Source organism: Penaeus chinensis, chromosome 13, assembly GCF_019202785.1.
Source record: "Penaeus chinensis breed Huanghai No. 1 chromosome 13, ASM1920278v2, whole genome shotgun sequence".
In the NCBI taxonomy this organism is placed as follows: Eukaryota; Metazoa; Arthropoda; class Malacostraca; order Decapoda; family Penaeidae; genus Penaeus; species Penaeus chinensis.
This window is the reverse complement of record NC_061831.1, coordinates 12,575,092-12,587,591: the sequence shown is the minus strand read 5'-3', so window position 1 is coordinate 12,587,591 and position 12,500 is coordinate 12,575,092. Positions and strand designations below refer to the sequence as shown.

The 12,500-nt window shown below is 34.2% G+C and overlaps 3 protein-coding genes across 3 annotated transcripts; all 3 read left to right on the top strand.

Moving 5' to 3' along the window:
- The first annotated feature begins 409 nt into the window (after nucleotides 1-409).
- Nucleotides 410-1,453, top strand: LOC125031892. The gene is made up of 2 exons (XM_047622890.1): nucleotides 410-750; nucleotides 869-1,453. The coding sequence occupies exons 1-2, from the start codon at nucleotides 472-474 to the stop codon at nucleotides 1,289-1,291; spliced, it is 702 nt and encodes a 233-aa protein (XP_047478846.1). The 5' UTR covers nucleotides 410-471; the 3' UTR covers nucleotides 1,292-1,453.
- Nucleotides 1,454-4,316: 2,863 nt separating this feature from the next.
- Nucleotides 4,317-5,546, top strand: LOC125031810. The gene is made up of 2 exons (XM_047622771.1): nucleotides 4,317-4,669; nucleotides 4,801-5,546. Exons 1-2 carry the CDS (start codon nucleotides 4,391-4,393, stop codon nucleotides 5,209-5,211), a joined length of 690 nt encoding a protein of 229 aa, XP_047478727.1. The 5' UTR covers nucleotides 4,317-4,390; the 3' UTR covers nucleotides 5,212-5,546.
- A 4,522-nt stretch (nucleotides 5,547-10,068) lies between these two features.
- On the top strand, nucleotides 10,069-11,340 carry LOC125031802. The gene is made up of 2 exons (XM_047622762.1): nucleotides 10,069-10,438; nucleotides 10,584-11,340. The coding sequence occupies exons 1-2, from the start codon at nucleotides 10,160-10,162 to the stop codon at nucleotides 11,004-11,006; spliced, it is 702 nt and encodes a 233-aa protein (XP_047478718.1). The 5' UTR covers nucleotides 10,069-10,159; the 3' UTR covers nucleotides 11,007-11,340.
- The last annotated feature ends 1,160 nt before the right edge of the window (nucleotides 11,341-12,500 follow it).

Genomic DNA, 12,500 nt, shown 5'->3' with positions numbered 1-12,500 from the left:
TAGCAATGATAATAATGACAATGCCAATAATCATAATTACAGTGACGTCGATAGCACTATTCAATCGGACATCAGGTGCGTTGTCGCAGCCATCCTTTCAGTCACTCCTGACGAGGTTGATTAAAATGATAAAATTAATCACGGTAATAATAATAACGAAATCAATATGGATGATAATGTATTTTACTTTTTATTAGTAGTAGTAGTGATAATAATAAACTGCCTGCTAGAATACTGAATCTCTATTGTTAGTGAGTCTGGTCCAACAGGTCATATTCGTAAACGTTTATGTTTCTGTCTGAATACTTTGAGCATGAAACGGGTATTTTTGATGTCCATAATTCACGACATATATATTTGCGTTCACTGAACAATACTTCACTTGCTCTTTTGGTTTCGAGAGGGTGCACTTGCCTTCCCTTACTTATATCGGAGACAATTTTGCAACTCAATATCTGGGTACAAGTCAACATGGCTAACTATGCGTCAAGAGACGCTTCCTGCTTCGGCGGCGTCACGTTAGGAGGGAATCAGGATCTTCAGGGATACGTGGACTCTATTCTTCCAGGGACATTCAGACCCAGTTTCGGGGAAATGCTGGACACAAGGCAGTCTTTGAACCTGGACTTGGGAGCAACAAGTCTATGGCCTGACGACTCCCACGATGACCTGGATGCTTGCCTGGACTTCAGCGGAAACAAAGTAGCAAGTTTCTCATCGGGCGTGGCCTACAATGACCAGGGTTATTCGGTAAGTTTGGTTCATCTGTTTGTTGATTCAGTTTATTTCATTAATTATTTTGAGGAAGATGAATTGTGTTAAAAGTTATCGATGAAAGTCGCTCTTACATGTTGCCTTTTCTTTTCAGAGTTTGTGTGATGTTTTGGGAGAGGAAGCAGCTGGAGGTCTTGACCTGTTCGATGGCCCTCTGTCGCTGGATTCCGACCAACGCCTTCGGGACTCGCGAAACTCCTTGGGTGCCACTTCGCCCTGTTCCGGCAGAAAGGGATACCGGCACAGACACACGAGAAAGTATCTTAGAGACGAGCGCCTCCGGAAGGAGCGGGACCGCGAACTCAACAACGAGGCGTCTGTCCTGTACCGCGAGAGGCAGCGGGCGACGACCTCCAAGAAGGAAAAGCAGTTACAACACTTGCAACAGGAAAACGATCAGCTTTGCAAAAAACTGGAACTCCTGACCGTGCAGAGCGATTGGTGCCACGACACGTATGAGAAATACAATGAATACTTTGCAGGACCTATAGACGATACTTTGTATGAGCTGAGATGAATTTCGATAACTTAGTTATAACTCCGTACTATAATTTATTGTAACGTGCTACATTTACACGATCAATTATTTCAGTATTGTTATTGTATTTATTTCAGCACAGCAGTTAATCGTATCATTATTAATAGTAATAGCAATCATAGTTATAGCAGTCATCATTATTATTATCATTATTATTATCATCATGATCATTATCATAATTATCATATTTTTTTAGGAAAATGAATGGTAAAATCCTCATCATGAATTTTGTTATTTTTACCCTTAATGCATATATATATCTATATCTATCTATCTATCTATCTATCTATATATATAATATTAATACATATATATATTATATATATATGCATATTACATAATATATATATATATTATATATATTTCATACATATATGTATACTATATATATATATATGTATATATATATATATATTTATTTATGTTTGTATGTATGTATGTATATCTATGTGTGTGTAATATATTTTGTTATATAATAGAATAAGTACTGCAAGCTCTGGAAAATGATATCCTAACTGGTGATACAATTATATATCATTGCAGTAGTAAATTCTTGTTTTCAAAAACAATTACGAATAATGTGTTTGATTAAATGAATAAGTGGGCGTTTAGAATAAAAAAAGCGAAATATTGTGAGTGTAATACACACACAACACATACAGACACGCATTTAAGTGTGTACATACGCATGTGTGCATGCATCAACCAATCCATGTGTACAGTGCATATAATTGCCACATAGAGCTATATATATTAATCCGTATCTATAAATACATCAGTATTTGCATTAGTATGTGTGAATGATGTAAATACTGACACACATACACACACACACACACACACATATATATAAATATATATATATATATATATATATATATATATATATATGTAAATATGTGTATGTGTGTATATACATACACACATATGTATATGTATCTGTATATATATATCTATATATATAATATATATATATATTTATATATATAATATATATATATATATATATATATATATATATTTATATATATAAACACACACGCACGCACACATACACACACACACACACACACACACACACACACACACACACACACATATATATATACACATATACACATATACATACATATGTTTATGTACACATACACACACACACACACACACACACACACTCACACACACACACACACACATATATATACACACATACACATATACATGCATATGTTTATGTACACACACACACACACACACACACACACACACAAACACACACACAAACACACACACACACACACAATGTAATGTATTTCATCAGCCTACATTCAGCCTTATTAAATTACGAACAATGACGTTATTAAAAACGAAAAAAAAAAAAAAAAAAAAACATGTCCAGAGTTATACCATGAACTCGACAAGTATCAATCTTATAGTGTATGCTTAGAGGACGTCAAATTCCCTCCACTCTTATATATTATTATCTGTCTATCTATTTATATACATATGCATATATACATGTATATGCATATACTAGATATGCATATGTGCACACACACACACACACACACACACACACACACACACACGATGATGCTACTAATTGTGAGTAAGGTCCTATTAAAGGCGAAAGTGATAATTTTGATGAAAATATTAACTTTTTGTATGATTATTGTGATATGATATTGACTATGGTGATTGATAACTGATAATATTTAAAATGATAGCAATTTTCATGATGTTAGTAGTAACAGTAACTATCACCTTGAGTGGTAGTAGTAGTAATGATTAGAATGAATGAGAAAAAAATAATCATAATATTAATGGCAAAAGGCAATACCGTCAGCACCAACAGAAGCAAATACAACAGAAATGATGATATGCTACTAATTCGTTTTATCGTAAACATCCTTTTAACCCTCTTTTCCTTCGCACGACACGTTGATTATCCCAAGAGCTGAACGTAGGTCTCATTGGACAGCGTCTGATGAAATATGCGGTAGACATTGATAATGATGATAACAATGATATAGCAATGATGAAAAGTAATATTGATAGTAATAACAATAACAATAATGATGGCTGTAATGGTAATGATGATGATAGTAACAATGATAATAATGATAATGATAATAATAATAACTAAAATGATGATGATAATAATTATATTGAAAATGATGATGGTATTGATAATAATAATAATAATGATAATAATAATAATCATGATAATAATGATAATAATAATAATAATAATAATAGCAACAACAATGATAATGATTATAGTAATGATAATGATAATGATGATAGTGCTAAAATAATAGTAATAGAAATTAAAAATAATGAAGATAGACAGTATAACATTGATATTAATGATCATAATTATAATAACAATATTATTACTACTACTACTAATAATAATAATAATGATAATAGTAGAATGATGGTATTAGTAACAATGATAATAAAATGATGGCAATGATGATTGTGAGGATGATAATGGTGATGATGATGATGATAATACCACAGAAGATAACCAAGAAAATACTACTATAACTACTACTACTACTACCACTGGCGTTCATATGAACAATAAAAAATGCCTTAATGACAGTAATGTCAATAATTATAATTATAATTACTTCGATAACAATGATAAGCATCAGGTAAGAAGCGTGTTATGAAACAGCATCCATTCTCTTCCTCTGAGCCTATCTCAAGCCGCTAAGGGTAATATGATAATTAGTGGTAGAGAGGAAATGATAATGATAAGGTAGAACATTTTGATAGCAATGATAAAGATGGTAATGTTGATGATAATCATAAAAATGATAACTAAATATTTGCTGGAATATTGCGTCATCCATGGTGAACCAGAAACAACAGCTTATATTCGCAAACGTTTGTGGTTCTAAATGAATAGTGAACAGGTATTTTTCTTGTCTGCAATTCTCGACATATATACCTGCGTTCTCTGAGTGTTCTTCACTTGTTCTCTTGGCTGCACTTGACTAGCCTACCCATATTAAAGAGAATAACTAAGCATCTACATACAGTCTACAAATCTTCGGGTGCTCCATCATGGCTTACTACGAGTCCACAGACGCTTCCTGCTTCGGCGGTGTCGCGCTAGGAGGGAATCAGGATCTTGAGGAATATGTGGACTCTATTCTTCCAGGGACATTCAGACCCAGTTTCGGGGATGACCTAGACGTCAGGCGGTCTTTAGACCTGGACTTAGGAGCAGCAAGTCTATGCCCTGACTACTCCCACGATGACCTGGATGCTTGCCTGGACTTCAGCGGAAACAACTTAGCAGATTTCTCATCGAACATTTCTTACAATGACCAGGATTATTCGGTAAGTTTGGTTCGCTTGTTTATTTATTATTATTATCAAAGTTTGGGTTTATTTCATGAAACGTGAGGATGATGAATTGTGGTCAAATTTATCGATGAAAATCGCTGTTACACGTTGCCTTTTCTTTTCAGAGTTTGTTTGAAGAAGCAGGTGGAGGTCTTAACCTGTTCGATGGACCTCTGTCGTTGGATTCCGACCAACGCCTTCGGGACTCGCGAAACTCCTTGGGTGCCACTTCGCCCTGTTCCGGCAGAAAGGGATACCGGCACAGACACACGAGAAAGTATCTTAGAGACGAGCGCCTCCGGAAGGAGCGGGACCGCGAACTCAACAACGAGGCGTCTGTCCTGTACCGCGAGAGGCAGCGGGCGACGACCTCCAAGAAGGAAAAGCAGTTACAACACTTGCAACAGGAAAACGATCAGCTTTGCAAAAAACTGGAACTCCTGACCGTGCAGAGCGATTGGTGCCACGACACGTATGAGAAATACAATGAATACTTTACAGGACCTCTGGACGATACTTTGTATGAACTGAGATGAAGTTTGATAGTTGAATCAGCGCAAATTACAATACCATAGAATAATGTAAATGCCCAATATTTATTTAATTTTATCAACATTGCTCATATCATTCACTTAGATAATCATTATTGTTATCATTATTTTAGTTAGTATTCAATCATAGGTTGAACGTTGAACGCAGGTCAGCAAGATTGCTAGACGAGATCGCTACCGCTGCACCACACCGCACACAATCAGTAAATGTTAGTAGTAGTAAGACAAATCATGATCATATTGTTATGTATTTCATTATCATCATTAATATTGTTATTTTCTACGCTGTCGCAAATATAAAAACGCATTTAGATAAAGTACATACAGTGTCTTTTAATAGGAAACCATGTTGAAGTGCCAATATACTTATTAATACAGTAACAAGGAAGAATCTTTATCTTTCATGCATTTAAGATCTAATTTATCAAGGAGAAGAGAAGTATTAATGTAAGTGTAGGATTTTGATCCCAATAGCAAAGGGTTTCTGTTTTGTATTTGTGGGAGAAAATGTGAATTTGGCACGCGTCAGATTAGTTGAAACGGAATGAATGCTTCTACAAAATGTCTTCGTGGTTCATTTCAGCAAATTAAAACCAACATATTCAACAAAGGATACCTGAAATACTGGCAGAATTTATGTAGATAATATCATACTCCACTCTCATATACCCAGGTGTGTGTGTGTCTGTTTATATCAACACACACATGCACACTCACATACACACAGGCTCGCACATTTGAGACTGTATATTTTCGTATGCATATAAGGCATACATTAACACATATTAATACCAGTAGCTTTAAGTACATAAGTATATAGATATATGTGTATCCAGCCATCCGTACTATACAGGCTAACCCGCCAGTTACGCTGGATGTTAAGATGAGAGTACACGTGGTTCAGAAGCAGAAAAACTACATCCATAAGCCATATGCAGGTTGCTTTAGGCGTTTCTGAAGGGGTTTCTGAAGGACGCCCAGTGAGGCTTCTACAGATGATGGGTTGGGGGGGTGGGGGTGGGAGGGGAGTGAGGGGAGAGAGGGGGGCCGAGCGTGTGGCTACACCTTGGTGAAATTATCAGTATTGTTACTGTTATCATTATCAGTATCATCGTTGTTCTCATTGGCATTACCATAATTATTGTTGATGTTATTGGCTATCGTTATTGCTATTAATATTACTGTTATTTTTTATGATTACTACTATTGCTATCATTGTTATTATTATAATTAATATTATTAGCAATATCTTTATTATTGTCATTATTATCTATGTTCTAATTATGATGACGATTATGATAATAATAATAATAATAACAATAATAATAACATATATTATTATTAGAATTATCATAATCTTTATTATCCTCATCATCACAATTATCATCATAATTATTAGATTATTATCCTCATAATTGTTAGTGTTGTTATTGTTATCATCATTATCCTGATTGTCATCATCACCCTCATCTGTATTGTTATCATTACTGTATCATCATCATCATCATCACACTCATCATCGCCATCACCATCATCATCATCATCATCATCATCATCATCACCATCATCATCATCATAATCATTATTATTGCTATTGTGGCGTATCAAAATTCAATTATGACCAGGGGCGCCTTATGCAAATAAAGTAGATTATCTTATCCCCTGGTATAAGCCCCATGAGGTGGTAGCGTGGCTAAAGGAGCTCATATTGGCGTGGGTTTGTGCCAGCATTACTCCCCTCCGTCGAACAGTAAATCCTTACCACAGTGAAGCATTAACAAATAAAGTTAAAACCGTCTTTAAGAATTACGTTAAAAATTGAATTAGGAAAAAAAAGAAAAAAAAAAAAAGATAAAAGTAAAATGAAAACTCACTTTAAAAAACAATATCAAACTCAAATAATAAAACAACAACAACAATAACAACAACAAAAATATATTGTATAAATTTAAAACTAAATCATAAAACCTGAACAAAGAAAAGAACTCGTAATTATAATTGATGATTATTTATAAATACATGACCACATCCAGGATGCCCGTCGTCGCGAGAAATAGCGTGGCGACTAGCAACACTACACTATTATCATTATTTTTGTTATCATCATTATTATCACCATTCTTGTTATCATCATTATTATCATCATTCTTGTTATCATCATTATTATCATCATTCTTGTTATCATCATCATTATCATCATTCTTGTTATCATCATTATTATCATCATTCTTGTTATCATCATTATTATCATCATTCTTGTTATCATCATTATTATCATCATTCTTGTTATCATCATTATTATCATCATTCTTGTTATCATCATTATTATCATCATTCTTGTTATCATCATTATTATCATCATTCTTGTTATCATCATTATTATCTTTATCAACATCATCAACCTTATCATTATTAACTTTATTAACACCATCATCACTACTATTATTAGTTATAGGAGATTACAGTATCTTCTGACGGAAAATTAGGAATATTAGAGGACAGAGTGGCTGTGCCTATCACGGGAATATAACCCTTATGTTACATTACAGTTCTTCCGCCACGACCATACCCTGAGCAGCTGTTAAAATCCACCTCAGGCACAAAATACTAGAAAATGTGTACAACAGTATTTATGCATATATGAGTCTAGACTCTAGAGCCACGTCATATCTATCAGTATATGTCTGTCTATGCGGTTACGTGTATGTGTGTTTGTTTCTTTTTGTGTGTGTATGCGTGTATGTGTGCATGTATGTGTGTGTGTGTATGTAGGTGTGGATGTGTGTGTATGTGTGTGTGTGTGCGTGTGTGTGTGCAAGTGTGCACGTTTGTGAATATATGAAGTGAGGAGATGAATAATGCCTTAAGAATACAGTACAGAGTTCATACTCGTACAGTTTCCGTTTGTCGAAAGGCTCTGTATGGTTCTGTTTACATTTTCATTCTAAACGTTTTTACGCAGATATCAGTGCATTATGTTGAATGAATGCAGGCTGATGAAATTTCATGCAGATATTGACAGTGGTTAGAGGTACTAAAATTATACACATATTTGGTGTTTATATATAATAAGGTATGTTAAAAGTGTCCGTTAAATGAAGTAATAAAATGTCTTTGTTTTGTATATCTAACTTGATGTTACTATGTCAGTCATGAGAATAATGCCACTGAAGTATGTGATAATGATAATTGGTAAGAATGATAATAAAGAATATCATAAAGATGATAAAACAATAATGAGAAACGTACAAATATATGCATAGTGATATTGATGCTGAAGTGTGTTTTAGGGATGTCAGTAACTGCAATGGTGATAATGATAATTATAGTACTAAAATGATAATGTTGATAATGAAAGAAATGGTCATGGAAAAATGGTGTAGAAATATCATAAGTTGACTAATATATGTACAAACACACACATATATATATATATATACTTATAAATATATATCCATTTATGTACACACACACACGCACACACACGCAAACACACACACACACACACACACACGCACATATATATATATATACACATATACACACACACGCAAAACCACATGTATATATTTATAGATACAAACATATGTATATAAACATACATATGTATACATATATACACACACACACACATACATATACATATATATATAGATAACCAGAAACACACACACACACACACACATATATATATATATATATATTATATATGTATATATGTATATATATGTATATATGTATATATATAGACATATATTACATATATGTATATACTTCATATATACATATACACACATATGTGTGTGTGTGTGTGTATGTTTGCATGTGTGTGTGTACATATGTGTGGCTGTCTGTATTTATGTATATATGACTACATGCATAAGTACATATAAACATATATATGTGTCTACACACACACACTCACATATATATGTAGAAAAGTACTTATGCATGTAGTCATATATACATAAATACACACACTCACACACACACAGCCATATATATATATATATATATATATATACATATATGTGTGTGTGTATGTATGTATGTATATATACATATATGTGTGTGTGTGTAGAGAAACATATATGTATATATATACATATGTATGTATTCATATATACATAAATACACACACACGCACACATATGTATACACACGTATATAAATATATAAATATGTATGTATACATATATATACACACATATACCAACAATTGTGTATATATATACATATAAACATACGTATATATATACAGATATATATATATATATTTTCATATGTATATGTATATATATATATATATACATATACACACATATACACACATACGTATATATTTTTTTCTCTCTCTCTCTTTTCACACACACACACACACACACATATATATATACACACACATATAATATATATGCATAAACAAATATATATATATACATATTTATATATATTAAATATGTATATATATATGCCTAAACACACACACACATTTGTATATATGTATATATATCCATATATGTATATATATGTCCATATGTATGTATATCACACTCATATATTTAAGTAAATGTATGCATGCGTATATATACATATATAAACTGAATATATATGTATATACATACATATACACGCACATACATAAACATACACGCACAATACATGCTGCTGAGAGAATACCTCAATCCTCGCTCTGTGTTGCATCAACCTGTAACTACGATTTTCCTACAAACGTTTTAGACATTCGAATCGGCGCTATAGCTAGGACTGGTTCTTTTCCCGTCTAAAATCCCCGGCGTATATATTCCGGCTTTCAGCAAATCTGCATTCATTGTTTCGCTCACTGCCTACTCGGCCATGAAAAGCTGCAGTCATCCGAACCAATCCCGCATGAAGGAAAATAGGCAAATTACGCAAACTGAGGCGCTTCAACATGGCTTACTACGAGTCGACAGACGCTTCCTGCTTCGACGGTGTCGCGCCAAGAGGGAATCAGGATCTTGAGGAATACGTGGACTCTATTCTTTCAGAGAGATTTAGACCCAGTTTCGGGGAAGACCTAGACGTCAGGCGGTCTTTAGACCTGGACTTTGGAGCAGCAAGTCTATGCCCTGACGACTCCCACGATGACCTGGATGCTTGTCTGGACTTCAGCGGAAACAACGTAACATGTTTCTCATCAGGCGTGTCTCACAGTGATCAGGATTATTCGGCAAGTTTGGTTCGCATGTCTATTTATTTATTCATTTATTATTATTATCATTATTTTGTTTATTTCATGAAATGTTGTGAGGAAGATGAATTGTGGTCAAATTTATTGATGAAAGTCGCTGTTACACGTTGCCTTTTCTTTTCAGAGTTTGTGTGATGTTTTGGGAGAAGAAGCAGCTGGAGGTCTTGACCTGTCCGATGGCCCTCTGTCGCTGGATTCCGACCAACGCCTTCGGGACTCGCGAAACTCCTTGGGTGCCACTTCGCCCTGTTCCGGCAGAAAGGGATACCGGCACAGACACACGAGAAAGTACCTTGCAGACGAGCGCCTCCAGAAGGAGCGGAACCGCGAACTCAACAACGAGGCGTCTGCCCTGTACCGGAAGAGGCAGCGGGCGACAACCTCCAAGAAGGAAAAGCAGTTACAACACTTGCAACAGGAAAACGATCAGCTTTGCAAAAAACTGGAACTCCTGACCGTGCAGAGCGATTGGTGCCACGACACGTATGAAAAATACTATGAATACTTTGCAGGACCTCTGGACGATACTTTGTATGAACTGAGATGAAGTTTGATAGTTGAATCGGCGCAAATGACAATACTATTAAATAATGTAAATGCCCAATATTTATTTAATTTTAATCAATATTGCTCATCACTCACTTAGATAATCATTATTGTAACCATTATTTTAGTTAGTATTCAATCATAGGTTGAACGTTGAACGCAGGTCAGCAAGATTGCTAGACGAGATCGCTACCGCTGCACCACACCGCACACAATCAGTAAATGTTAGTAGTAGTAAGACAAATCATGATCATATTGTTATGTATTTCATTATCATCATTAATATTGTTATTTTCTATGCTGTCGCAAATATAAAAACGCATTTAAATAAAGTACATACAGTGTCTTTTAATACGAAACCATGTTGAAGTGCCAATATACTTAGTAATACAGTAACATGTGTCCTCTTTTCCAATTAGAAAAAAGGAAGAATCTTTATTTTTTCATGCATGTAAGATCTAATTTATCAAAGAGAGAAGTATTAATGTGAGTGTAGGATTTTGATCCCAATAGCAAAGGGTTTCTGTTTTGTATTAGTGGGAGAAAATGTGAATTTGGCACACGTCAGAATAGTTGAAACGGAATGAATGCTTCTACAAAATGTCTTCGTGGTTCATTTCAGCAAATTAAAACCAACATATTCAACAAGGGATGCCTAAAATACTAGCAGAATTTATGTAGATAATATCATACTCCACTCCCATATACCCAGTTGTGTGTGTGTCTGTATATATCTGCATACATGCACACAGACGCAAGCAGACATGCACACTCACAAACACACAGGCTCGCACATTTGAGACTGTATATTTACGTATTCATAAAAGACATACATTAACACATATTAATACCAGTAGCTTTAAGTACATAAGTATATAGATATATGTGTATCCAGCCATCCGTACTATACAGGCTAACCCGCCAGTTACGCTGGATGTTAAGATGAGAGTGCACGTGGTTCAGAAGCAGAAAACCTACATCCATAAGCCATATGCAGGTTGCTTTAGGCGTTTCTGAAGGGATTTCTGAAGGACGCCCAGCGAGGCTTCTACAGATGATGGGTTGGGGGGGTGGGGGTGGGAGGGGAGTGAGGGGAGAGAGAGGGGGGCCGAGCGTGTGGCTACACCTTGGTGAAATTATCAGTATTGTTACTGTTATTATTATCAGTATCATCGTTGTTCTCATTGTCATTACCATAATTATTGTTGCTGTTATTGGCTATTGTTATTGCTATTAGTATTACTGTTATTTTTTAATTACTACTATAGCTATCACTGTTATTATTATAATTAATATTATTAGCAATATCTTTATTATTGTCATTATTATCTATGTTCTAATTATGATGATGATTATGATAATAATAATAATAACAATAATAATAATATATATTTTTATTGTAATTATCATAATCTTAATTATCCTTATCATCATTATTATAATTATATTACTATTATTATTATTTGTATTATCATCATTATTACCACTGTTATTA